Source organism: Pan paniscus, chromosome 23 (assembly GCF_029289425.2).
Source record: "Pan paniscus chromosome 23, NHGRI_mPanPan1-v2.0_pri, whole genome shotgun sequence".
In the NCBI taxonomy this organism is placed as follows: domain Eukaryota; kingdom Metazoa; phylum Chordata; class Mammalia; order Primates; family Hominidae; genus Pan; species Pan paniscus.
In genome coordinates, this window is record NC_085927.1 from 46139213 (window position 1) to 46166735 (window position 27523).

The 27523-nt window shown below is 55.3% G+C and overlaps 1 protein-coding gene across 2 annotated transcripts in view; it reads right to left on the bottom strand.

The window, feature by feature from the left end:
* Positions 1-474: 474 nt before the first annotated feature.
* Positions 475-27523, bottom strand: part of MYH9 (myosin heavy chain 9) — a 105244-nt gene continuing 78195 nt past the window's right edge. The window contains exons 15-42 of one of the 2 annotated variants that reach the window (XM_034948846.3): positions 26921-27035; positions 26447-26509; positions 24054-24247; positions 23571-23692; positions 22675-22744; positions 21637-21797; positions 20191-20299; positions 19156-19287; positions 18473-18679; positions 17749-17886; positions 16552-16675; positions 14477-14648; positions 13139-13351; positions 12558-12702; positions 11718-11924; positions 11385-11489; positions 10955-11107; positions 9609-9857; positions 8279-8491; positions 7921-8133; positions 7433-7594; positions 5901-6029; positions 5044-5132; positions 4837-4960; positions 4300-4508; positions 3582-3690; positions 3272-3444; positions 475-1978 (exon numbers count right to left, since the gene is read on the bottom strand). In XM_034948846.3, the coding sequence (XP_034804737.1) occupies positions 1861-1978; positions 3272-3444; positions 3582-3690; positions 4300-4508; positions 4837-4960; positions 5044-5132; positions 5901-6029; positions 7433-7594; positions 7921-8133; positions 8279-8491; positions 9609-9857; positions 10955-11107; positions 11385-11489; positions 11718-11924; positions 12558-12702; positions 13139-13351; positions 14477-14648; positions 16552-16675; positions 17749-17886; positions 18473-18679; positions 19156-19287; positions 20191-20299; positions 21637-21797; positions 22675-22744; positions 23571-23692; positions 24054-24247; positions 26447-26509; positions 26921-27035 (4218 nt within the window). In that variant the 3' untranslated portion in view covers positions 475-1860. The remainder of the gene's footprint in view (positions 1979-3271; positions 3445-3581; positions 3691-4299; positions 4509-4836; positions 4961-5043; positions 5133-5900; positions 6030-7432; positions 7595-7920; positions 8134-8278; positions 8492-9608; positions 9858-10954; positions 11108-11384; positions 11490-11717; positions 11925-12557; positions 12703-13138; positions 13352-14476; positions 14649-16551; positions 16676-17748; positions 17887-18472; positions 18680-19155; positions 19288-20190; positions 20300-21636; positions 21798-22674; positions 22745-23570; positions 23693-24053; positions 24248-26446; positions 26510-26920; positions 27036-27523) is intronic. The other variant, XM_034948848.3, reaches the window with a different exon arrangement.

Consider the following 27523-nt stretch of genomic DNA (forward strand, 5'->3'; position numbering starts at 1 on the left):
CTCACTCTCGCCCAGGCTAGAGTGCAGTGGCACAATCTCAGCTCACTGCAACCTCTGCCTCTCGGGTTCAAGCGATTCTCCTGCCTCAGCCTCCTGAGTAGCTGGGATTATAGGCACACACCACCACGCCCGGCTAATTTTTTTTGTATTTTTAGTAGAGATGTTGGCCAGGCTGGTCTTGAACTCCTGACCTCAGGTGATCCCCCTGCCTCAGCCTCCAAAGTGCTGGGATTACAGGCGTGAGCCACCATGCCCGGCCTTGAACCAAGGTTTCTAAGATGCTCTTAGCCTCCTTGGATCTGGCCTAGCCCACCTTTCCATCTTAGCTTTTCTGCACAACCGCCCACAGCTAGCCCAGCCTACGCCTCAGCCAATCTGGTTCCCGACGATGCAGAGCCGGCATTGGCTGCAGAAGCCAGGCCTAGTCCTGTCCAGGGCCCCCTGGCCGCAGACAAATGCTACAGACACGGCTCGTAGCACATGGTTCTCTTTATTGTGATGCTCAGTGGAAAACATCTGTAAACCAGCTTACTGTAGTGGTGACAGCTGCAACACATGCTAAGGCACTTTTATTATATAAAAAAGGGGGTAGGGTGGGAGTTTCACTCACTCCTTTGTGACAGCAACTGGGACCTGAATTCAGAGCTTTGTAGGCATACGCAGCTTTTATATTGCTTCATGATTTGAGAGTTTGTTTCCTTTAAAAAAAAAATGCCTTCTTGCCGTAAGTCTCAATGCAGCATATACAAAACAGTTAGGAATACAAGTAAATTCGGCAACCAGTGTAGACCAGTGAGGACGAGCTACTCTCTTCTAAACAAAGGCAGTGAGAAAGACTCGGAATTTTATCATTTATTACAAGAAAGGGGAAAAAAGAAAACCTTATTTTGCTTTCAAAAATACCTGTGCAGGTGGCAGATTTTTAAACTATACTGAGTCAACGGTGCAGGTAAACTACCCTCGGGCCCAGTCCTAGAGTAGACACAAGATCGCCTGGGAGGGCCGCTGGCCCCTCTAACGCTCTGGCTGTCAGACTTGGGACAAGTCCCTTAACCATTAAATATATTTGGTCCCCAAGAGTGTTGGGAGAAGCCACTGGAAGGCTGCTGGCCTTTCCAGCTTGACCCCGACAGCCTTGCTGTGGCAGAGGCAGGCTGTCCTCGGTAAAGGAGGGGAGGGGGCATTGCACTTGAGACATTTTAGAATCAGGAGGGAGACAGCGGACAGTGGCGCTGCCTGGGACAGGGTGGGGAGGAATCCACTCCTCCCCCCAGCCCAGCCTTCTGTGCCCTGCACAGAGGTGGAGGCCCAGGGCCTGCTCCTTCTGGACCGCCCAGAGCCATGGGAGTGGGAGGCCCAAGGGGCAGAGGTGTGTGAGGTCACCACGTGTGATTGCAAACAGCAAAGAAAGGAGGGGGAGTGGGGGCGCTGGTGGCAGAGGTCAGGGAGGCTGACGACTGCGGGGGGTCCGACTACCAGAAGGCCTCAGTCTGAAGAAAAATAGATTCATAGAAAACTCTGGCCCCTCCCCGGGGGCCTGCCCTCCTCGCCTCAACATCTTGTGCTTTTTGGCAAGAGAGGGCTGAGGAGCCTGCTGGTCGCTCTCTGCCTGGGCCCGGGCCCTGTCTCTTTGGTATCAGATTCTGAGCGGGGGAGGGAGCTGGAAGGGGATGCGGCAGAGGAAGCCAAATGCCCTCAACAACACCTGGAGGGAAACGGGATGGGGGCACGGGGCGGAGGGCAGGAGGAGGCACGTTCACAGCAGTCCCAAGAAGGTGGGGAGAGGCGTGCTGCGGGGTCTGGGAAGGGGAGGCTGTGGTGTCTGTCTGTCCATCCATCTCAGGCTGCAGGAGAAGAGGCTTATTCGGCAGGTTTGGCCTCAGCCCCATCCGCTTTGCCATCCACCTCTTCGTCGGAGCCATCCCCGGCGCCTTTCCGGGCCATTCGGCGGGGCACGACAAACGGCAGGTCCCCGCGCCTGGGGGCAGAGGTAGAGGCAGAGGGTCAGCGGGCCCGGCCAGGCCAGGGGCGGCCACAGCACAGCCCACACATCTCAAAGCGAATTCGAGAGGGAAACCAGGTGCCTGGCTGCTCCCACCAGAAAGAAGCAAAGTGGAGTCTTGGGAGCCACAGCTGAGCTAGACAGGACCACTCTCAGGAAAGCAGGCAAAGCTTCCCGCAAAATGTTTAGGTGTCGGACATCTTCACACACAACAGTAGCACAAAAACAGCTCAGGCAAACAGGACCAATTACAACAGGAAAGGCACGAAAGTAAGTGTAAAATGCCATCCTCTGTTGCAACTCCTATAAAACCGGTGAAACCAAGACAGGTAAACAGGTGTGCCTGTTCACACAGAGTACAAAGACAGGCACCCTCCTTCTACCACATGGCAGAAAATTCATATACAATACTGACTACTTATGCTTAAAAACAGAGCCCCATGAAGGCCTGGCACGGTGGCTCATGCTTGTAATCTCAGCTCTCTGGGAGGCCGAGGCGGGTGGAGCACCTGAGGTCAGGAGTTTGAGACCAGCCTGACCAACATGGTAAAACCCCGTCTCTACTAAAAATACAAAAATTAGCCGGGCATAGTGGTGCATGCCTGTAATCCCAGCTACTCCAGAGGCTGAGGGAGGAGAATCGCTTGAACCCGGGAGGCAGAGGCTGCAGTAAGCCGAGATTGCACCATTGCACTCCAGTCTGGGCAATAAGAGCGAAAGTCCGTCTCAAAAAAAAAAAAAAAACCACGTAAACACATAAGAAAAAAACACGTAAGAAATGAGAATCTCAAAAAACACAAAATGAGAATCTCAAAAAACCCACAAAAAACACATAAGAAATGAGAATCTCAGAGAATAAGATCCTCTGCTTCAAACATTCACTACTTCTTGAGTGTTAACACTCCCTGAGAAACACAAAGGAGCGTTTTTAACCTCTGTAGGCATTGTTCATGAGGCTCACATTCGTTTTGCAGATATTTAACTGAGGCACCTAACATGTGCCAGGACTGGGCCAGGTGGCCTCAAGCAACTTCCAATTCAAAAGGCAATAGACTTTTAGGACAGCTGGGAATAAACTACCTAGAGTTTACTGTGTGTTCAAAACACTAAGCTAAAGCCTCAAAGGCAAGGAGCCAGAAGGGGCAGGGATTGCTTTGTGCGGTCCTTTCTTGGTGACATTCGTGCCTTGCTTGTGGGCTCTGGTTGAGGAACAAGCTACCTTTTGAGAGAAGTGCCGAGGCAAAGGGGCGGGTGGGCAGGGCGGCTCACCTGAGCTTGTTCTTTAGGGAGCTGACTTCGCGGTTCATGGCATCGGCCGTCTCGGTGGCGTCCTCCAGCTCGCGCTGCAGTTTCCGGCGGGAGGCGTTGGCCCGCTGGGCCTCCTCTTCGGCCTCCTCCAGCTGCCGCTTGAGCTGCTTCAGGCGGGTAGATGCCTTGTCGGCCTGCGGAGATGGACGTGTGGCCCGTGGCCCCGGTTAGGGGCTCTGGGCGTGCAGCCAGCCAGCCCCACTGCCCTGCCTGTCACCCCATCTGCTGCCCAGCCCCGCTGCCCTTCTCACTGCCCCACCAGCGCCCACACCTGGTCCTTGTACTGCTCGGCGTTCCTCCGCTCGTCATCCACCTGCAGCAGCACATCCTTCAGCTTCTTCTCGGTCCGACGCACCTGTTTGCAGGCTGCCTGGCGCTCCCTGCATGACAGACAAGGTGGCTCAGAGGGAACACCCTCCGTCAGAGGGTCCGGCCAACAAGCCCTAACCTGGACCACCCATTCCCCAGGGCTCACTGGCATCTAGGGATCACGTAGGGAGGCCTTTGCTAGACACCTATGTGTGCCTGGCTTCTTACGACGGGCACTGCAAATAGCCCCATTTACAGATGAGGAAACGGGCTCAGGTAAGGGAAGCGACACACCTCAAAGAGCATCTATGTAACTGGAAAAGAGGTTTGGGGGCCTCGTGTAAACCCCATTCCCTCCAAGGAAGTCTCAGTCCTGCTGAGCCCATAGAACAACTGCCCCAGTGGGCAGGACCCCCCTGTACCTCCTGCTCTGATTCACTCTCAGACACAGCCACCAAAACTCCTGGCTTTAGAGGTGGAACAGAGAATCCTGTTCAAACCCCACAAGCTCCCCCAACCACCCAACCTGTGGAAGGGATGAGGGCCCCATCAGGAGGGAGGGAAACAGCCCCAGGCTCAGGAGACAGAGAGCTGGTTGTGGCCCAGATTTGGGCAGGACTGCAGGGGGGCCAGAGTTTTTTCCAGGACAGCTGGGGTTGGGCGGGGCCAGGGGCACGTACTTGGTCTCGTTGTCCAGCTGCTCCTCCAGCTGTGCGATCTTGGCCTCGAGGGCGGTGATGGAAGCCTTGTACTTGGACTTGACAGTGCCCTCCATCTCCTGCAGCTTGACCTTAAGCTCCTTGTTCTGGCGTTCCAGCTGCTGCCGAGCATTCTCGTTCTTCTGGGCGTGGCTGCGCTCCAGGTTCAGGTCGGTGTTGATCTGGTCGATCTGCAGAAGAAGGGCCAGTGACCTTGGGGAGGGCTGGGGCCCTGGCTGGAGGGCATGAGCAGGGCCAGAGGAAGGTGGCAGCAGGATCCCACCAAACCCTTGGGGTCCAGAGTCTTGGGTCTCCCAGAAAAGGGAAGATTAGAAACTTCTGAACACCCAACACAGAAGCCAGAGGGGGACCTTTCAGGTCCAGGTGCCTGGACATTTTCCCCTAAGCGCCTGGGGAGCAGCTGGCACTTGGCCTGTGCTTCTGCCGGCTGGGTCCAAGGCCAGCTCTGCCGTGGTGGCTCCAGCCAGAGCCCAGGGTGGGAGAAGTCCTGGCACCCACCTGCAGGTTGGCCTTCTTCAGCCGGTCGTTGATCAGCTCCGTGTTGCCCTGCTCCTCCTCCAGCTCCTCCTCCAGCTGGGCGATGCGGGCCTCCAGACGCCGCTTCTCCTCTAACGCCAGGGCTCTGCAGGGTGGGCGGGAGAAGTGAGGGGCCTACCCTGGGGACACACCTGGTCCCCCCCAACTCTGCCCCCTCACTCAGCTCACCCTTTGCCGCTGCTGTTGGCGATCTCGTCAGCCAGCTCATCCCGCTCCTGCTGGGCCTGGCGCTTGGCACGCTCAGCAGCTGCCAGTTCCTGCCACAAAGACCCAGAGTGTGACCTGAAGGCAGCCACAGCCCCACAAGACCATCCTTCCCAGCCCCAGGCACCCTCCCCTCAAGCCCTTCCCCAGGCCCACCTCCCCACGAAGCCCTTCCTCCAGAAACCCTCTAGCTCACAGGGCTGGTGCCCCCCTGAAGATATAGCTTAAACACCATATGTTTATAAAACTCTTACATTTAAGTGCTAGGAATCAAGCCAGGTGCCAGGGTATGGCGATAAGTAAGAAGTGTCCTGGCCTAACCAGGGAGACCACGTGGACAGAGTCACTCAGGGCGGCCCCTCCCTGTTCTGGGTGAGCCAGAGCTTGGAGTCAGCTCTGGAGGCCACAGGCAGATGGCTACACCCTGGACGCACTCGCAGCCGGCACATCACACTGCAGGGCACCCTCCAGACCTGGGAAACACTTCAGGACGGGCTCAGGTGCGACGGGCAGGGCGGCCGAGGGGACGCTCAGACCCCTTCTCACCAGGCAGCATTCACAGCAGGAGGTGGTGGTGGCCACAAAGCCTCATCTCATGTGAGGGATGCCAGTTTCACACACACACACACACACTCTGATCATACGAGGGAGCCCCGCTATGAAACGGAACCCTGGAGGGAATCCTTATGTAACCTGAGAGCCATCCCCAGCCAATTCCTGGAGCCCAGTCGGACTCCAGCCCTGTCCTCAGCTGAAAGCCCCACGCTGCCACCTGCTGGCCGCAGGGCAGCAGTGCCGCTCTCCATTGCAGCCCCACCCACCTCCTGCAACTGGATCATCTCGGCCTCCATGCTCTTCAGCTTCTTCTCGTTCTCTTTGGCCTGGGCCAGGATCTCCTCACGAGAGGCGCGGGTGTCATCCAGCTCGCGCATGCAGTCCTTCATCTGGGCCTGGGGTAGGGACAGAGGCTTGGCACCCCACCCAGCTCCTTGGCCCTCCACCCCAACCCTCATGGGTCACCTCACCAACAGGGCTCATGGCTGGTGCTCCACTCAATGCTGTATTTAACCAACTAACCGTGGTGACAGGGCAAAAAGGCAACTAAAGACAACCATCTGTGTATCCCACCCCTTAATGCACACTTTGACAGTGTTCGTCACCATGGACGTGAGCCCAAGCTGAGCTTCATTTTCTACTTTCTGTCCCCTCCTGTGGGCCGGAAGCCAGTGCCCATGGTGCCACCCCTAATGCGCACCTGCCACTCAAAACCAGTGCCCAGCCTGCCGGGCTGTCCCCACCACAGGCAGGAAACACCTTTCCTTTTGTTATTCTCCTGTTACTTCTTTTAACACTAAAGATCTTTGTCAAATAGCCTTTTTTTCCTTTTGCAGATAAATCCGAAATTGAGATTCCCCAAATCAAACAGAGTGACTGGCTGTGTGCAGCCCGACCACACCAGTAAAAAAATGCCACCAGCAATCAGAGCATCTATGCCCACAACCTTGACCACAGTGAAGTTTTAAAGCTTTTGTGGGTTTTTTTTTACACTTAAAATTTTTTTTTTGGCCGGGCGAAGTGGCTCATGCTTGTAATCCCAGCACTTTGGGAGGCCGAGGCGGGTGGATCACAAGGTCAGGAGATTGAGACCATCCTGGCTAACATGGTGAAACCCCGTCTCTACTAAAAATACAAAAATTAGCCGGGCGTGGCGGCGTGCACCTGTAGTCCCAGCTGCTGGGGAGGCTGAGGCAGGAGAATGGCGTGAACCCGGGAGGCGGAGCTTGCAGTGAGCCGAGATCACATCACTGCACTCCAGCCTGAGCGACAGAGCAAGACTCTGTCTCAAAAAAAAAAAAAAAAAAAAAATTTTTAAACTAAGGTTATTCTTGTTACATGATAGGTGTATCAGAGCTGTTTTTATGTGTTAATTATTCTTTAATTATTAGTGAGGTGAAGATTTCCAAGTATGTGTCCCACACTCAGGGCTGCTTCTTGGAACCATCGCCCCAGAGCCCAGAAGGCTGAAGGGTGTCAGGACCCGGGTGATTCTGGAAGTGTGCATTAAGTGAGACCTTCTTGAACTCCACCCATGTCTAGGCTTGTACTTGTTTGCTTCTGTGTTTTATGTACCCAGTCATACACCGTTTTGCAAGTTTGCTGTTGGACTATCATGTTTCCACTCACCTCTGAGCCTCTGAGTCTCTGTCAGTGAGATGGGGCCGGAAGCACCCAGGACCTTCCCAGGAGGTGCCACCCTGCCAGGTTCCCGCCCCGGGCCGAGCCCTGGCACCTTCACATGTAGTTGGCTCAGTCGGGTGCCACCCACCCTCACCTGGGCCCCGCCCACCCTCACCTGCAGCTTCCGCAGCTGTTTGATGGCTTCGTCCCGGTTCTTGTTGGCCGAGTCGATGTGCGCCTCCAGGTCCTTCAGGTCCATCTCCAGCTTCTTCCGGGCGGCCACTGCCATCGAGCGCTGCTTCCTCTCGTCCTCCAGCTCTGCCTCCATCTCCCGCACCTGGGGGAAGGAACATCAACAACTTGGGAAGCTGGACCCACTGGGAGACCCTGCCCGGAGACCCTGCCCTAGCTCTGAACTCAGGAGCCTCAGGCCAGTTCTGCAGGATCCATGGGGCCTCGGGAAGCCAGTGGGGATTACTGACCGTAAGAACTCTAAGAAGGTGAGTCACTGAACCCCGAGACAGGGGGCTAGAAAGAAGGGATATGGGAGGGGAGTCGTGGTCAAGGGGCCCTAACACAATCCAGGTGGAAGGAGAGAACAGAAGCCTGCGTGAAGCCAAGGCAGCCTTGGGCACCCGCGGGGTAGCAGGAGGCCATGCACACCTGTCTGACCAGCTGCTTCTTCTTCTCCTCGCTCTGCTCGTCCCGGCCCTGCAGGTCCCGCTCGAACTGGGCCTTCATGGCCTGCAGGTTGACCTCCAACCGCAGCTTGGCGTCTTCGGTGGCCTGCAGCTCGTCCTCCAGCTCTTCCAGCTGCGTCTTCATCTCCTCCACCTGCTGCTCTAGGGCCCGCTTGGACTTCTCCAGCTCGTGGACCTGAGCCCCAGAGAGCCCAAGTCAGGAGCAAAGGGACTGGCAGGTACCTGGGTCTGCGCGACCCGGAGTCCGTGCACACACCGACCCTCTGTGATGACCCCGCTCGGGCCCTTCCCAAGACCTGGCTGCCAGGCCCAGCACTCACGCTCTTGCCCACGTCATCCTTGGAGCTCATAAGGTCCTCCATCTCCGTGCGGAACTGCTTGTTGAGCCGCTCCAGCTCCGCCTTCTGCTCCATGGCTTCCTCCAGGGCCCGGGCCAGCGACAGCGCCTTGGTCTCCTTCTCTCGGGCCTCCGCCTCAGCCCGGTCGCGCTCCTCTGCGTACTTGGCAGAGATGGTCTTCTCCTCCGCCAGGAGCTGGGAAAGAGGTGGGCACCATGAGGCTCAGAGCTACGGCCCCCAGCAGGGCAGGGCAGCTGGGCCTAAGCTCCCTGGGGAAGGAGGAGCCCAGAGGCCACGGCGGAGAGGAGCAGGCCTAGGAAGCACAGGCCCAGGGCTGTGCCCAGGACAATACACACAGTCCCGTGCATCCTCATGATGGGATGACTGCCGAATGGAGCAGGCACTACTGCGAACACCATGTTGTAACGTCTGTTTAATTTTCATCACTTACTAATCGCAACCCTTTATGGCACGCTGCCCCTTCCATGAGAGCCCTCCAAACCTGTAAGAGCTTTGGTTCTCCTGAACCAAAGTTGGCATTTGGTTGGCACTTTTCACGAAGTGAATGCCAAGCTGGCTGCCAAGAAGCCTGAACCCCATTTGTGGTCTTCTCTAATGACAGCTTCTGTCCCCTGGCATCTGTTCTCTGTGTGCACCCACCTGGCTCTATCCTATTTCCCCACCTTCCCTTCCTTTTGGCCCAAACCTTAATTATCCCATGGGTTGCTGACCATTTCCTAAAGGGCCAGATAGTGCATTCTTTAGAGTACGCAGGCCCTACAGTCTCTGCAGCCATGGCTCAACCCCACTACCACAGCACAAAGCAACCAGAGACAACATGAGAACGATGGAGCGTGGCTGTGTTCAGTCTATCTTTCCCTACAAAATGCAGGGGGCCGGATCCGGCTGCCACAGTTGGCTGCCCGATGTCTTCTACTGTTCTATCCTGCCCCCGAGTCCGCATCCCCCTCAGCTGCCCTCAGATCTTTTGGAATAAGGAAGTGATATGAACGCATAAATAAATCGTTTAAAAGACAGTCAAACCAGTTCATTAGAGAAAATCTGAAAAATGTAAAAAATCAGAAAGGAAAAGTCACTCCTCAACCCATCGCATGAAGACGCCCTCTTCCGCTGGCCTTCTCCCTGGGACCCTCAACAAGCCAGTGACTGAGGGTCCTGTAAGTGCTGGCCCCGCACGGCCCCTCCCGGGCAAGACCCTGAGGGAGCCCAGGCTTTCTCTGACGGGCCCTTTGCTTTGGACTCAGTGCTCAAAGGAGAGGAAATGCAAAGGATGGGGCCAACGGCCACACACCTGGTCAAACTTCTTCTGCTTCTTCTCCAGGTTGCACGCGCTCTGGCGCTGGTGGTCCAGGTCCACCAGCAGGTCGTCCAGCTCCTGCTGCAGCCGCGTCTTGGTCTTCTCCAGCTTGTCGTAGGCGGCCACCTTCTCCTCGTGCCGCTGGCTCAGGCCCTCCAAGTCCTTCTGGAGCTTCCTCTTCACCTCCTCAGCAGTTTCCAGGCACCCCACACTGTCCTCCATCTTCTTTTTCATGTCGGCCACCTGGGCAGGAGCAAGCAGTAAGCAGATGCCCGAGATGGCACCTGCTCAGGTGGCACACCCGTCCCTGGGGCAGCTGGGAGCCTGCCTGCCACACCGTGGAAGGGGCACCGGGGATCTGCCCAGTTATGAAACCGCCTCCCCCAGTCACTTCCCTCTCCACAGGGGCGAGACAAATGGAGCTTCTGCAAAGGGGCATCTGTCTACTGTGTGAAGCCCGGGGGAGGCTGACCCCCAGGCCCGCTGTGGGGGCTCCCAGCCCACATCCACACCAAGCCTCTTGCTCTACGGAGACCGCTCCCAGAGAGCAGGGCCCGTGCCCTGTAGGGGTGTCCACGGGGTCCCCATCACCCAGCCCCATCCTTGCACTTGGAGATAAACCCACAATCAGGCACGCTCGTGGACTACTCCTACCCTGACTGTGGAATGGACTCCCAGCCCATCCCGAGGTGGTTCAGGCCTTCTGGCCTGGCACATGGAGGCCCAAGATAGGATCTAGAGCAGGGGCTCTAAATACATATTAGGCTACGGACCCCTTCGCAGTCTAGAGAGGCCTAGGGACTCCTTCTCATGACAATGTTTCAACAGGCATGAAATAAACATATGGGATCAGCAGGGCAACCAGTACAGAAAAATGCAGTTGTCACACATTCTAAAAAACCATGGCTCAGGAAGCCACGTGCTGCTAGATAGCACATCAGATAACAAACAGCGCAGGCCTGGGACCCACGAGGCCAAGGAGCTCGGCCACAACCCTGACAGGGTAACTGGCCATTTCTACAGATGACGACAGCACAGGGACTGCCACCACCATGGCTTGCTGCCTACATCCATAATGGAAGCAATGCTGAATTTCAGCTAAAGACTGGTGAAAATAAAGGTGTAAAATAGTGAAAATAGTGGTGTCCCCCATCTAAGTCCATAGATCCCTGGATTCCTCTCCTTGAGAGCACTGATGTGGGAGAGCACGGTCGGCTTCCCTGGGGGAGAGCAGCAATGGGCTGGCCCAGCGGGCAGGGCTGTCCTGCAGTGCCCAGGCCAGTGCCCGGCCAGCAGCTCCCCAGCCTGCAGAGTCCGGCCGGTCCCCCAGGCCTCCAAACCTGGGCATGGAGGGTGGCGATCTGCTTCTCCAGGTTGTGCTTGGCCTCCTCCTCCTCCTCCAGCTGCTCCCGGAAGGAATTCTTCTCGTCCTCCACCTGCTTGAGCTTGGTGCTCAGGCTCAGCTTCTGCCGGTTCTCCTCCTGCAGCAGCTCCTACTCGCGGGTTGAGAGGGGTGCGGGTGCTTAGGAAGGTGGTGTCCAAAACCCAGGAACCCCACACCCTTGAGGAAAGGGAGGAGCTGGTCCTGCTGATTTAGGGGATGGCCACGTGAAGACCTGGAGGGAGCTGGGAGGACGCAGAGACCCACCCACAGGATGAAGCAGATGAAGGAGAGGATGGGCAATCCGATGGGCTCTGAAGCTAACGTTGCGTGGACACAGAGGCCTTTCTGGAGGAGTCCACCTTCTGGGAACCTGGCGCCACCCCTACCTGAGTGTCCTGCAGCTGGGACTCCAGCGTGGAGAAGTCCTTGGTGAGCTTGCTGGACTTGCTGTCGGACTGGCTGAGAAGCCCGGTCACGTTGTCCAGCTCCACCTGCACCGGGCGGGGAGACACAAAGGACCATGGACCCACCCCCACTGCTCCTGCCCCACCTCATCTCCTTTAGATAAAGCTGGACCTGAGTCACATGCTGAACCGTGAGGGTCTGAGGAGCCGGTTTGAGAAGAGAGAGAGACAGAGAGCACACATGCACCCGGGGACCTGGGCCACAACTGCTGCTGGGGCCCACTGCCCGCGCCGGGGTCCTGGCGGAGGCCTCACCTGCAGCTTGGTGACCTTGTCAGCCAGCTCTGTGCGCACGCGCTCTCCCTCATTGAACTTGACCTGCAGCTCCTGCAGCTGCGCCTCCACTTTCTTGCGCTTGTGCTCTGAGTCCCCTTTGCCCTGCAGCAGCACCTTCACCTCATTGGCCAGCTCCCCCCGCTCGTTCTCCAGAGTCTGCTTTGCCTTCTCGAGGTTTGCTTTCACCTAGCGGGGAAGAAAGCAAAGACGTGAGTGGGGGCCTCCTGACACAAGGCTGGCTGGTCTATCATCACTGGACCCTAGATCCAGACGTCGCTGCTTCTGCAGCCCTGACGACGGTGTGCCTGAGTCTTGGACTCAGACGGCTCAGGCCTCATCTGTCCTGTGCTCTTCTCTCTTAGCTGGTGGGTGACTTGGCTCCTGTCTTCACTGCTTAGGACATCTCACAGCTTCCCCATCTCTAAAATAATACCTGCCCAGCCTTCTGCCCTGGGTAGAGGCCAGGTTCTAGGGCATGGCATTGGTGTTGCAGATGTTAGCAATATTTATAACGCAATGAGGGGAACTATAATTGTTTGTAGTTAGACTTCCAGTAAAGCCTGTCTGAAGTCTGATGTTCAAAGTAACGATGTAATGTTTTCACCCTCAAATAATCACATGAGACAGACATACCATAATCCTCCCTTATGAACAGGGAAACTGAGGCACGAGTCACAAAGCCCCTTAGAGGGGGAGCCTGGCCTCAGAACCAGGCAGTTGGGTAGGACCCTGCAACTGCTCTGCAGGACTGGTTTGGATTCTGTGGGCCCAGCACGGGGAACCGTGCCCTCCTCCTGCGGTCTCAGGGAGGCTCCGCACCCGCTTCGTCTGCTCCAGCTGCTCCGCCAGCTCCTCCACGGCCTGTGAGTGCTTCTGCCTCATCTCCTGGATCTGGGCCTCGTGGGTCTTGGCCTCCTCCTCCAGGGTCTTCTTCAGGATGTTCACCTCCTGCTCACGTTTCGACCTGGACAGAGAAATCCCCTTAGAGTGGAGGCCGGGGATGCTGGAGCGAGGCTGTCCCTGGGGCTCTTCCCTGACCAAAGAGAGGCCTGGCCAGGGCACAGGCCCTCCAGGCAGCTTTTCTACCCACCGGCCCCTCCTAGCCATCTATCCCATAGCCCAGGCTCAAAGATGCCCTGTGAGAGCTTCTGTAGCCTTTCGGCTTTAAAGTCCAGCCTTGCCTCACCCCCAACTTTGAGCCAGGTCCTTCAACAGACTTTCTACTCTGTAGAGAGAAACCGCTGAGGAACCAGCAGCTTCCATGCCTGCTGGTGCCTAAGAGGGCCACGGTGTGTGTGTGTGTGTGTGTGTGTGTGTGCAGAGGCCCGGGGTCCATGTCTCCAAGCCAAGGCCCCCCCGGCTGCCCTCCCCATCCCCAGGGACTTGGTCCCAGGGCACACCTGAGCTCCTGCTGGGCAGCTGTGGAATCCAGCGTGTCCTCCAACTCTGTTTTCAGCGCCTCTAGCTCTTCCCCAAGGTCCCGTTTCTGCTTCTCAGCTTTATTCCTGGAAGCACGCTCAGACTCCAGGTCTTCCTGGAGTTCAGAGATCTGAGATTCCAGCTCCCGGATCTTCTTGAGGGCCATGTTCTTCTGGGCAGCTTCCTCTTCCACTCTGCCAAAGCGACCAGCAACATCAGTATAAGGAGAGTTTCACCTCCAAGGAGCAGAGTTTGCAGGACAGGCCTGAGAGAGGTGCAGCAGCCAAAGCTGCCTCCTGTGGTCACAATCATGGCACTTAGGATGGCTCTCAGCAGAAACAACATCTGAGACAACCAGATCGAAGGGCAACACCCCTCTGAGAAGCAGAAAACCTCACAGAGGAATCATTTCAATTTCCAAAGTAAGATTCACTGCTTCAAATATTTTTAAAAGTCAAATGATGTGTTAAATGGGAAGAAAAGGAAATAAAATGCTACACCACAGGACGACTGCAACTCAGTAAAAATACGAATGTGCTACGGACTTTAGATGGTTATGACAGGTCTACGTAGGTTCACCAATTAGAACAGACTCACCGCTGTGGTGGGGGATGTTGACTGCAGGGGAGGCGGTGCGTGAGTGGGGCAGCGGATAGGTGGAGAAACTTCTGCTGACTCTTCTGTGAATCTAAAACTACTCTAAAAAATAAAGTCTCTTTCTTTTTTTTTAAACAGAGTCTCGCTCTGTCACCTAGGCTGGAGTGCAATGGCACGATCTTGGCTGACTGCAACCTCTGCCTCCTGGGTTCAAGCGATTCTCCTGCCTCAGCCTCCTGAGTAGGTGAGATTACAGTCGTGTGCCACCACACTGGTGAATTTTTTATATTTTTGGTAGGGATGGGGGTTTCACCATGTTGGCCAGGCTGGTCTCGAACTCCTGACCTCAAGTGATCCACCCAGCTTGGCCTCCCAAAGTGCTGGGATCACAGACGTGAGCCAACGTGCCTGGCCAAGTCTTTTTTTTTTTTTTTTTTTTTAAGTGTGCCTATAGCAAGAAATCAGGAAAGGACTATTGTAGGTGGGTGATAGAGCTGTGGATGACTTTTTTTCAAATTATAAACAAATAAACAAAAGACAAATGAGGCCCCTCACCATGCCCTGAGTGCACAAGAACTGTTTTGCTATGAAATAAATGGCTCTTCTAAGACAACAGTGGAAAGAATGCTCACAGCTCACTAGTGCCGAGAACTAGGGCCAGCAGCAAGCAGGAAGGGCTGGCCCAGGCCACCTGGCCTCAAGCGGGCAGGCGGGGTCCTCACCTGGCCAGGGCGGCCTGGAGCTCCTCCTCTTTCTTGGCCAGCTGCATCTTGAGCTCCGCGATCTGGGCCTGGAGCTCGGCAATCTGGTCACTGAGGTCTGTGGAGTCTCCCTCCAGCTTCCGGCGGGTCTTCTCCAGCTCCTGTCGCTGCTTCTCCTCCCTGCGGAGGCGCTCTGCAATGAGGGGGGAGCCCACATAGCCCTCAGTGCCATGGGTTCTGTCTCCGTGTCAATTACTTATACAAAATACTGAGCACTCGTTATGAAACGTGTGTCAGGCTTAAAGCATCACAAACACAGAGACACTCGCACCCAACTCCTGGATGCAGGAAGAGGACATCACCGCAAACTGCTAGCCCCTGGCGTGTCTCTCTCCAACTCACCCCTTGTCCTTCCCTGCCAGGAATTAAGTACTCTCCTAAAGCTGGTGTTCGTAATTCCCTTGGTTCCCTTGAAGGCTGTACCATGTCTGTATCTCTAAAAAACATGTTCAATTGTGTGTGAATCTGAACTTATATAATGGAACTGCCTTGTGTGAATTCCACAGTTGGAATCGCACGGTCAGGGCTCTATGTCTAGCTTTATAACTCTGTGATGTCACTTGGGAAAGCTACTTTCTATACCTCATCTGAATAATAAGCAAAAGGAGACAGCCTACTTCATTAGGATGCTGTGAGGCACCAATGACTTACTATCTTAAAAAGCACCTAGAACAGTGCCTGCCTCGTGATGGTTATTCCCTGCCGTGCCTTTGCCACCCCATCTCATGATCTTGAGATGTAGCCCGTGAAGTTTCGCTGGAATAGATGTGTAAGGACATTTGTCTAGGATTCCATTATGAGAATACACCACAACTTACTTATGTACCCGTCCTGCAGCTGGCGGGCATGCGGCTGTGTTCATCGCACGCTCTGATCAACGCTGCTGCAAGCATCCTGCTCACTCTCAGTGCACACGGCTGAGTGACGGATGGAACGGCCGGGTCACCGGCATGCTAAGTTTCAACCTCACTAGGACTGCCGGATCGTTCTCTAATGCCGTCTACCAGTTTGCAGTCCCAGCAGCAGCATGTGTGTGCTCTGACGGCTCCGTGTCTACATTAGCCCTTATTAGTGTCAACCTTTCATGTCTGTCCATCTGGTGGGTGCAAGGCAACCCCTAGACCTCCTAGATGACCAAGTCTTCCGGGCTCCTCCCAGGTGAGGGAGGGTGTCTGTGAGGGAAGAGATCTCTCTGTGTCCAGCCCTCTCTTCTGCTGGACCTGACTCACCTCATCCCCTGCAGGTGTGAGGGGGCCGGACAAGACTGTGAAACTAAGCTGGGGATAATCCTCCCGGCGGTCAGGTTTTGGTCTCCCTCCCCTGGGTATGAGCTCAGAGTTCCCAGAGTAGTCGGGGTTCCCCTGTTCCCCCAGCTGTCCACTCCTCTCAAGGGGCAGGGCCGGGGGTCTTCAGACAGCCACGGACCTGTGCTTCTACCCCAGCGCCCCCTCCCTGCCACAGATCCCGAGGGCACACAGAGACAAGGCAGGATTTGTCACCCTGCCCTAAGTCAAGCAATGAGCTTCCGCAGTATTCGTCTAGGACTTTACGGTACATATGTGTTCACATGTATTTAATGAAATTCTCACAGACACCCTAGCACTGTGTCTGCTTTTTAGGTAAAACTAAAGCTCATAGAGCTTAAGTCATAGGTGCAAGATGAGCCAGCTAATCAGTGACAGAGCTAGTGAGTCCTGTGGGTCAAACCCAGAGCCTCCTAGGAAGTCTCAGAAGCTTCCAAAACCCACGGCACACAACAGAGCAATGCCAAAGCTCTCTAAACATGCTTCATGCAGGGGGGCATCTAGCCACAGAGCAACAGGGGCCTGGAGGCTCAGGTTCCCGCAGGCACCAGACACGGCTCCCCTCGACCTGGTGACCTCAGGTCTAAAGGGCAGCAGCCAGTGCTGTAGGGTGACCCAGGCTCACCCGTGAGCTGAGACGGCCTCGGTGTTCCAGTCAGACAGGCCGGCCCCTGCCCGCCAGCCCTTGCCCGCCAGCCCCTGCCCATCACCTCCTGCTCGTCACCCCCTCACCTTCCAAGTCAGTGATCATTGCCTCATGCTTGTTCTTGAGCTTGGCGAGGCTCTTAGATTTCTCCTCCTCTTCCGTGAGGTTGGTGGTGAACTCAGCTATTCTGTCTTCCAGCAGTTTCTTTTCCTGGGGAGAGGGGAGTAGGCTGGCATTTAGTGTTGGCTGAGCACAGAACACTTGCTAGCCTCAAAGCATGACTTGCCCGGAAATTTGGGGCTGAATGGAGAGGGCTTTAGACGCTTGGTCAAGTTCATTAGGATTTTCCTGGATCAAAGGACAATTTTGAAAGGTCACGAGCTCCCCTGAAACAGCGAGGTATGCTTCCTTAGAACTGAAAAATGTGGGTGCCCAAGCCCTTCCCCTTCCCCTGTGGGCTTGGGTGAGAAAGGATTCCAGGTGACAGCTAGTGTCAGCAGGGACAGATGGCTCCACTCCTTCAAGAGGCTGCCACACGGCGCTCACCTGCGCCACCAGGCCACCTTCTCCGTGCCTCTCTCTCACCTGCCAGGTGGGCCACAGCCCCTACCGCTCTTCAGCCCTGCGGTGCCCCAGGCTGCTCTCCTTGCTTTCTGCTCTGTGTGGCCCCCGCAACACCCCTGCCCAGCGGCCACTGCTCGGCACAAGCGCCTGAGTCCCCTCATCCCAGTCCCGGGTGGGCGTCCTGCCACCTCAGCCTCCTCAGCCTTTGGGGCTCCCATGTTCTGAGGAGCCCCGAAAGGTGGGGAGGCTGCCTTCTCCTCTAACTTGTTCCCTGGCTGCTATCTGCTCCCTGGGCAGACACCGACAGGACCCAACTCATTCTCAGGAGGAACAGCTGCCACCTAGGGACAGTGGAGGAAGAGCACCCCGTATCTCAACACAGAGTCACCAAGGTGTCCCCAACCCCACAGTGACCAACACTGGCAATGCTGCACAGATGGCCACCTTTACACAGGCTCGGGTCTCACGGCTGGCAAAGAAGAGCTTTCCAGAGGGGAAAGGACAAACCCTTCCCCAGGGCCCCTTTGCTTATGAGGAAATCCCTCAACTAAGGCCCATGGGACCTCCAGGGAGCACTTGCAGTTAAGCAGAAGCCCTCATGCTGCAGGCAGAAGAGACAGGAAGCAGCAGCAGCGGGGAGCCAGGCCCTGCAAGGGTGACCACACTCTCCCATCCACGGCGCCCCTGGAGCAGCGGCAGGCGGCAGCCACGGGCCTCACCTTGGCCAGCTTGCAGTTCTGGTCCTCCAGGATGATCTGCTCCTCCTCCAGCTTTTTCAGCTTCGCCTCGGTGGTCACCTTCTCCAGCTGCAGCTTCTGCCGGGCGCTCTCCTCCTCCTCCAGCTGCTCCTCAAGCTCCTGCCGGGGGCCAGAGACACGGTAAGGACAGCAGGCCCAGAGGCATGGCCAAGGTGAAGGCAGCAAGGTCCGAAGGCCAGATCCAAACGCCAAGGAGAAAATAGCAAGGTCTGTGAGCCCAGGGCCATGGCTGAGGTGGGGACGGCAAGGTTCGCCAGCCCAGGGCCACAGCCGAGGCAGGGCCCAAGCCCCATTTGTAGGATTCCAGATTTCAAACTGGGACACAGGGCCAGAACACCGGTGCAATGTTCTGAAGGGTTTCCTGCAGCAAGCTCCCACCCATGAAACAGGCAGGACGCAGAGGTGCTGGCCCTGTGCCCCTTCGGCTAGCCAGGGCCAGGGCTAATGGCAGGGAAATCAAATTGGCCTTGATGCTGACCCAGGCAGTGCTCATGGAGATCTCAGATGCACATGTCACAAACTACCAGCCCAAAGGGAACACCTCTCACTGAGTGCCCCAAGCAGATTGCGTGAGGAGCAGCCTCCTTGGACCCTAATTCCATGTTCTCCCAGCTCCTGGTTCCTGCTTCTCCGCCCTGGCCTGCCCCTCCGGCGCCACCCCTCCCCGGGTGCGGCGGGCAGGAACCTGGATGTTCTGCTGCATCTTCTTCTTCTCCGCCTGCAGGTGCTGGCAGCGCTCTTCCTCCTCCTCCACCCTGGCCTCTAGGTCATGGCAGATCTCTTCTAGTTCCTGCTTCTTGGCGGTCAGGCGGGCCCGGAGCTCCTCAGCCTCGGCACACAGCTCGGTTTCTGCCTGGAGCTGCTCCTGCAGCTGCAATTTCTCTGCCATGAGCTGCAAACAACAAGTGGAAAACACAAGCTCCTCGCAACACCCTCAAGCCACTCCATCCTCAAGGACAGACACCGTGGCTCGGGATCCCAGAGGGAAAGGAACATGCAGACAAGAGTAGCTTTCATCTGGAGAGCTCTGAAGCTTCCAGGTACCTTCCAGACATCGTGTCCTTGATTTTTCACTACCCCATGAGCTCCAGAGCAAGGTCCCAGAAAATGGGCTCAAGTCACGTGGTAGAGCTGAGGTTTGAACCCAACACTTGTGAACGTTCCATTCTATTAAGTGGCCTCCCTACATCACTTAACACCCAATGGGGTCTGCAGAGAGACTGGTCACTGTTTACAGCAATAGGAAACTCAGTTGTAGAAAACTCCTATAGTAATAGAAGCTTCCAGCATGCCGTGCCTACCGATGGCCAGCAGGTGGCAGCACCGGGCAGGTCGTGCGACCTGGACTGAGCCTGCACTGACACCCACCTGAGACTGCAGCGTCTCCATCTCTGTGAGCCTGTTCTCTGCAGCCAGCTGCTTCTCTCTGACCTTCACCAGCTCTTCCTCCTTGGCCATCATCTCCTCCTCCTGCCGGCTCACCTGCAGCAGCGGCTTGACCTGGGAGAGGAGATAGAGGTAGAGACATGCTCGGCTGAAAGATGCCCGCCTCTGCCAACAGGTGTGAGGCCTCTCCCTCACCTCTGGAAACATGAAAGTGAGGGGCAAGAAGACACGCTGTGGTGGGGGCTGCAAGCAGGCACATCCTTCCTGGCGCTCTGTACCAGAGGCTTCTGACCCGCTAACTACATTCCAGGGAAACTATCCCTGCGTGTGCGTGAAGATGTTCACCTCGGCATTGTTTATCACAGCAAGAAAATGAGGAAGGACCCATCTCTGAAAAAGTACCCAGATAATGATGTGTTCCCTAGGGAACAGCACACTACCTCTAAAAAAACGATGCTTATGAAGGAATCATAAATGGAACGTACAAACTACAAGACTGTTTGTATGAGTCAAACTCAGCTATGGAAGAATGTATACTGTTTACATAGCTGAGGTTTTACAGGCAGTGAGAAAAAGAGCGAGAGATTAAACACTAAAACAGCTGCTGCTGTTGGTTTAGACTAAGGGTTTATGTGTGAATTTTTATTTAATTCTTTAGGCTTTTTGTGAGTTGGTTTTTCGCCATTACCATAAATTATGTATTATACACAAAAGCAGCCCGGACAAGTTTAAAAATAAAGACATTTTTTTTTAAAGGCCAGGAAGGTCAGCCTAGGCAAGATAGCGAGACCTTGTCTCTACTAAAAATCAAAAAGGGCCGGGCACAGTGGCTCATGCCTGTAATTCCAGCACTTTGGGAGGCTGAGGTGGGAGGATTGCTGGAGCCCAAGAGTTTGTGACCAACCTGGGCGACATAGTGAGACCATACCTCTACAAAAAATACAAACAATTAGCCAGGTATGTATGGTGGTGTGCACCTGTAGTCCCAGCTACTCAGGAGGCCCTTCTAGCACGCACCTTGGTGAAGAGCCGCCACCACTGCCAGTTCCGCAGCTTCAGGTAGGCAGCGCAGTTCCGCTGGAGGACCTTCATGGCAGTAAGCTGCTGCTGCCGCTTGGCAAATGCTCTGTGTGGTGAGGAACATGGTCAGCGCGGGGCAGTGGACAGCAGACCCGACCTAACAGTCCTGGTCTTGTCCTCAAGCTTTTCTGGGGGTCTACCCTTGCCTGGGGCACCTCAAGAAAGAAATTCAGGGAAGGGGTCTGGCCTTGGGGTTGAGATAAGTTTCTCCCACTTACAGGCTGTGTGACTCCATGAGGCACTGATCTTACAGTGGGCGAAGGACCTAGGTCACCAGACTACCCCTCCACTGAGGTGCCCATGGGGGTGAAGGCACGTGTGAAGTAACCACAGATCCTACTCAGTGTGGGGACTGAGCGTGACCCTTGGTGATTAAGCCGACTGGCCCTGGGTGACTCTGGACTTCAGCTTCCCACCCTTCGTGCTGTTCCCTATCTGAGCTTTTGTTTGGTGGGAGAACGTCAGAAGCTGATGTACTGTGAAGGTGGGCTGCAGGTGTCAGCTGGAGGGCTTTTGGATAAACAAGCCTCCATCTGTGCAAATGCCACACCCTCGAGCTTCGTCTCCCAGAGCTCGGCGCTCCTGCTAGGACCCTCATCCCCGAGCACAAGGGGACGAGTGTGCAGTGCCCACACCCGCTGTCCTGCAGCAGGGGAGCCGTCATTCCCCAGGGAGTCAAGGATGAGTCTGGACTCAAGGATGGCCTGCTCCCCTGGAATCACAGGGTTCTTTAGGGACAGGCAGGCTCTGGGTGCTGTCCCCACAAGGGTCACACGGTAAGGAGTCCTGGTAAGCAGGATCTTTCAGGCAGGCAAATCCAAGCAGAGTCGGCCTCTTCCCACCCATCACTCTAAACCCCAATCAGAAATGCCCGATTCAGCCAGGAGCAGTGGCTCACGCCTGTAATCCCAGCACTTTGGGAGGCTGAGGTGGGTGGATCACTTGAGGTCAGGAGTTCGAAACCAGCCTGGGCAACATGATGAAACTCCATCTCTACTAAAAATACAAAAATTAGCCGGGCGTGGTGGCGTGCGCCTGTAACCTCAGCTACTAGTGAGGCTGAGGCAGGAGAATCACTTGAACGTGGGAGGTGGAGGTTGCAGTGAGCCGAGAACGTGCCACAGCACTCCAGCCTGGGCGACAGAGTGAGACTCCATCTCAAAAAAAAAAAAAAAAAAAAGAAAAAAAAAAGAACTGCCCGATTCTACTCCTCAAAGGTAGAAACCCAGGAACAGGGGTAGGAAGAGCCACCTGGGCCTCCCTGACAGGCATGTGACTGGCTGCAGTGGGGTGTCCTAGACCACGGCCTGCTAAGTGCTCTTTGGCAACAGAAGGGCGTGGCAAGGCCTGGCGTGTGGGGCAGGAGTATCTCCCGAGACTCACTTCCTGGCCAGGTAGCCCCTGCAGCAGGCCTGGAACCCTATGATGACGTCGGTGATCTTCAGGTCTCGCTCCTCCTCCAGGTGGGCCAGCACACCGGCGCGGAAGAAGACTTTGCTCTGGCCAATGCGGTACAGGTTGCTGTCGAGCTCCAGGGCTTTTATCTAGGTGGGAGGAGTAGGCCGTTTACCTGGCCAGCAACTGGCCACGGCTCCATGAAAGGGTGGCCCAGGCACAGCTGGAGGTGTGCCCTTCACCCTTCTTCTCACTGGCTGACGAGCATCTGGAGAGCAGAAAGCCATCTCCTCTCCCTCCTTCTTCCTGTTCCCCATCTCCCCGTCACCGAACGCAGGCTGTGCACACAGTAGGTGTTGAATTTTTCCTTCTCTTTTCCTCCCACCAACTCCCTACTCTGCAGCCAAAGCTTTCTGATTCTTTAGAAAGAACGTGAAGTAAAACGAGGCCAAAGGTAGCAGCTGCTAACCTGGACACGCCAGAAACAACAGGATGCTGGGAAGGGGAAAAAAGGAGCAGGGTGGGATTCAGCCCTGGCTTGGCACTGAGTCACCGCAGGGCTTTCATTCAACCGGAACTCAGAGCATGCGCACGGCCTGTCCAGCACTGCACTAGGGCTGGGAGTGGGGAGGGAGGGAGGAGAAGCCCAGGTCACGGAGCACCAGGCCTGCTGCCCTGGCTGCGAGCTGCCCTGCTCACCACACTGGATGTGGAGTCAGGCCCGTGAGCAAGAAAGCAGGAGAATGTCCCCCAAACCAAAGAGGCCATCATCTTACATCAGAGCCCGGCCATGGCTACAGTTCTTGTCTCCTCCACACAACCCTGGTGCCAAACACCATCCCTGGCTATCTGAGGCCCAGGGGCTGCTGCAAAGGGCGCCCGGCAGAGTCAGACGCGGAGCATCAGAAGGGACACAGCCTGGGCATCCACCGACCACTGATATAGCAAGGCGGGCCCTGGCCATGTGGGCACTCCCCAGACAAGGGGCTGCCCATCCAGAGAGGCAGGGACAGCAGCTCAACTCACCATGAGCACGCACGCCTGCTTCCCGTCCATGAAACCCTTGGGAATGGAGTTTGGAGTCAGGATCTCATATCTGAGGAAGGAAAGAGAGGCCTGGTCATTTTACCCATTGCCTCGATTCCACATGCCTGGAATATAGGCGAGAGATTAACATCATTTCTACAATGCAACAGACACAGAATTCTTTACACAAACTCTCCTAAGGAAAGAAGACACAGGCAAATCCCACCCCACTCTTTTCTTCGGCTGAATGAAACAAGGAAGCCTTGGTGTTTTCTGGAAAGTGAATGGAAACTCGTGTAGGACCGTTTCAATCACTCAAGGGCGTGCTTCAGGTTGGACTAAGTGCTAATTGCCTGGGATCCTCATCTGTCACCCAGGGACAGCCATGTTCACACAGCTTCCCTGGGACGCTGCAGGGAGCTGCTAATAAACAGAGATGGCCCAAGAAATAAAGGGCTGCGTCCCGACAGCAACTGACACTCAGCACAGTCATTAGAGAAATAGGAAGGTGTCGCTGTCTTCGCACACAGCAACGCACGGCCGTGTTTCATTTCCACAAAGTTCCTGTAATATCCTAGGTCTCTGGCTGATTCTTTTACATTTCTTTTCATAGCTCCTCTAATGTAGCAAATAGCACCAGGGCCGGCAGTTACTAGGAGCAAAAGTCAACAGGATGATGATGACCTGCATTTCGGTATTAAAATGGGGAAGTCTCCTTTCCTGCAAAGGGTGGAAAAGAGAAGGAGGTGGGGAAGAGCTGGCCAGACTCAGTTCTACATGGATGGAGGACGTCGCTCCCTCACGACAGGATCCTGCCAGGGAGCAGCAGCCCACCTCTGGGACTCACTGCACACACAGCAGGGCCCAGGAGAAGCGGGCTCCGGGCCCTGGCTCACCTCTGCCGAAACTCCTGGAAGACCACCCTGTTGGGGAAGCCCTGGCGGCAGATACGGATGCCCTCGAGAACGCCGTTGCAGCGCAGCTGGTCCAGCACGAGATGCGGGTCCAGCTTGCCGGCCTGGGGAAGAAAACACACGCATGCGGTCTCACTTCCGTGCCTAGAACAGTCGGAGAATAGTCGGGGAACCCCTATGAACCTGACAGGGCAAGAGCCTAAGGGAGGGGGTCGCTGCAGCCCACAGGTTTGGACAATGAAGTCAAAGGATCCAGGTCTGGGAGGGGCCGATGCCACCAAGAGGAAGTGCAGGCTGTGAATGTAGCGTATCTCCTAAGCGAGCCAAAGCCCACCCTGCAGAGAAACGACTGAAGGCTCTGTGCATGCTGGGGGGCTGGAGGGGTGCTTTTGCTGGGGAGACAGACAAGGGCTGAGCACCCACACCACAGTGCCCTGCCCGGGCCACCCCACCAGGCGGCCGCACCTTCTTCTCGTGGTTGGGGATGATGCAGCGGACGAAGTTGGGGTTGGTGTTCCTCAGCGTAGCCATCAGCTTGGCCAGCTGCTCCTTGTAAAGCTGCCCCACAGTGCGGAACATGCCCTTCCGCGTCTTGAAGGCCCCGGGCAGTGCGGTCTCCGACATGCCGGCCACCTGGTCCAGGCCAATGATGCGGTCCACTGTGGAGACCACAGAGAACACGTGAGTGCCCACACAGTTGCAGCCGGGTGGTGGGGGAGCACGTAGGAGAGAGAGACAGGCACACGTCGGACAGGAAAAGAGGAGACAGAATGAAACAACAGGACCCTTTCCAATTGGAGCCTACACTGGGTGCTAAGGTCATCCCCAAACACAGCGGGAAGCCAAGGGGGATGCAAAGGCACTGGGCTTGTCTCTTGGGGAGCCATGCATCTGCCACAGCCACCTCACCTTCCTGTCACCTACCTTCAGCCACTCTCGAAGCTCTTATTTCCAAAAAGACTCAATGAAGCTAGTCATGTATTTTGGAATAGTGAGAATTCTACTAGCCTGGCTCTAACGAGGGGTGTGAAAACCTGGCTTACGGAATCCTGCTGTCCTATGGTCACAGTTAGAAAAAAAAAAATCAGTATCTTGAATTCTCACTGACCCTGTCATAAGAGCACTGGGCTGGGAGTCAGGAGGCAGAGCTTGGGGCCACCCTGTCACTGTCTGCAGAACCTGGCAGGGTCCCCTCTATATCTACGCAGACATCTCAGGAAGAGAGAGCTCCAAAGAACTGCTCTTGATCATAAATACTCCAAAGTTTAGGGATCTCTTCACGTACTTGTATTTCATTTTGTCTCCTGGTGCACGGGTCTTTCTCATGTAAACCGACCCTCAAGGGAAGCAGCCCCTAGCACTGGAACTCACGCCCAGCAGCAATTAAACCAATTGCATCCTCCAAGGTAAAAAACAAACAAACAAGCCAAACCAAAGTGGCCAGCAATTTGAGATCAGTTTAAGCAAGAGCTAATGTTAAATGTGAAGCCTTCTATTACTGGATATAAAAGTGAAGAATACTGACGAAGCCCGTTTCGTATTCCTTCACGGCCAGATTACTATTATTTACTTGAAGACAGCAAAAAGGATGCTTGCTTAAGACAGAAGCCAGGAGTGTGGATGGAGCCTACAAACCAGTCAATTAAAATGGGAGGTGGCTGGGCATGGTGGCTCGCGCCTGTAATCCCAGCACTTTGGGAGGCTGAGGCGGGTGGATCACCTGAAGTCAGGAGTTCGAGACCAGCCAGGCTAACATGGTGAAATCCCATCTGTACTAAAAATACAAAAGTTAGCTGGGCGTGGTGGCGGGTGCCTGTAATCCTAGCTACTTGGGAGGCTGAGGCAAGAGAATCGCTTGAACCCAGGAGGCGGAGGTTGCAGTGAGCCGAGATTGCACCATGGCACTCCAGCCTGGGTGACAAGAACAAAACTCCGTCTCAAAAAAAAAAAAAAGGGAGTCATCTTTGACCTTATGTACCCACCACAGGGCCAATATTCCTGGCTACCACAGGTTTCCTGGGCGTGGCAACTTGCAAAAGCCACTCAGGTTGTCCAGAGAAAGGTTAATGTGGCCTCATCGTAACTGGCCCTTTTAGCTGAGTGTATCCTGGCCCCACCCCCATGGAGCAGACCTTGCCGAGCAACTGTTGAATGAACACACAGATGCCACTTCAGCTTTCAGGTGCACAGACACAGCAGTGTGCATACCTGAACCTCATGCTAAGACACTCGCAGCCACTCAAGCAGTTTAAGACACTGTCTTTAGGCATGAAGCTCTAAGGAGGATACACATTTTTAAACAATTTTTGCTGTTTTAAGATTTTTTTTTTTTTGAGGCAGGGTCTCACCCTGTCACCCAGGCTGGAGTACAGTGGTGCAATCACAGCTCACTGCAGCCTTGACCTCCTGTGCTCAAGTGATCCTCCCGCCTCAGCCTCCTGAGCAGCTGGGACTACAGGCATGCACTATCACACCCAGCTGATTTTTTTTTTTAATTTTTTTGTAGAGATGAGGGTCTCCCTGTGTTGCCCAGAATGGTCTCAAACTCCTGGACTCAAGCAATCCTCCCGCCTCAGCCTCCCAGATTGCTGGGATTACAGTGTTTTAAGATTTGAATGTGACGTCTCCAAATTCCAGACACAGCCCCTCATTTGCCCAGTTTGCTACTACAGGCCGGCGACAGGCACAGTGCGGGGAACCTGCCCAGAAGCCCAGGGGCAGATCAGGGAACTGGGGTGTAAGCAGGCAGGAAAAGCCAAGGCAAGCGGGGGGGCGCGAGAAAACCTAGGCAGAAGCATTTCTTGCACAGCTTTGGACGCACCACACACACAAGAGACACCACTCGGGCGGCCAGTCACCTGGTTCTAGGTGGAGAATAGGAAAGCGATGATAGAAATAGGCTCTCTGAGTGCTCTGCATCTCTGCAACAGAGAGGTTAAAGCAAAACCCAGGCAAAGGAAAAGGAGAAACCAACAGAAAGAATTAAAAAGAACCACTCAAAGCAACCAGCCTACCAAGGAGTAGAGGCGGGAATGCGACATGGCGCGGGGCTGGGAGCCTGGGCTGCGAGGCTCGGGGCTGCCCTTGACTTTCCCACACACGGAAAGCGCTCCGCCCAGGAGGACCCGGCCACGGTGTGTGCGCAAGGGCCGTGGCCTCCTGTTTCGGTCCGAGGAGCCCTCTCTCATGGGAGCTACAGAGGGCAGAGACCACCTGGCCTATGTCAGGGGGCACATGTGTACCCCTTGTTTGGCGGCTCAGCCCACTGTGGAGGTGGGAAGATGACCAGCCGCAGCCAAGAGGAGGCAGGGGGCGAAGGGCAAAGGGCGTACCATCCTTCCACAGCTCCGAGACAAACTTGTCAGAGGACTGGTGGAGCAGTGTGGCGATGTTGTCATTCAGGGGATCCATGTTCTTCATCAGCCACTCGTCAGCTTTGTAATCCACCTGGCGGGGTCAGAGAGGCAGGAGTCACAAGCTGCGCTGGGGACACGTGTGCTCACAGGGTCTCCGGAGCACAGGCTAACCCCATGCGTGGAAAAGTCAGAAAACGTGAAGACCCTTTGATCCAGCATTTCCACCCCTAAGAAGGAAGTGATGAGGATAAGGGGCGCGAGGCATCAAGACGTTCTCTGAGGCGTCTCGTGCAGAGCCAAAGCCTCAAAGCAAGGCATGGCCAACAACGGGAGCCTGGCTCTAGACATGGCATGGTGGCCACATGGTACCGTGCTGGGTTTCAGCTTTTTTTAAATTTTTAGGTAATATGAACAAAGAAAAACAATCCTGGAAGGACAACAAAATGTTACTATTTCTTTTTAGTCATAAGACAAGTAATTTTTGTTTTTTCTTTGTCTTTTTAGAATGTTCACGTTTTCTCTGAGTATGTGTCAGTTTCATCTTTTTGGAAATATATTCTGTTTTTAAATATATTTTTT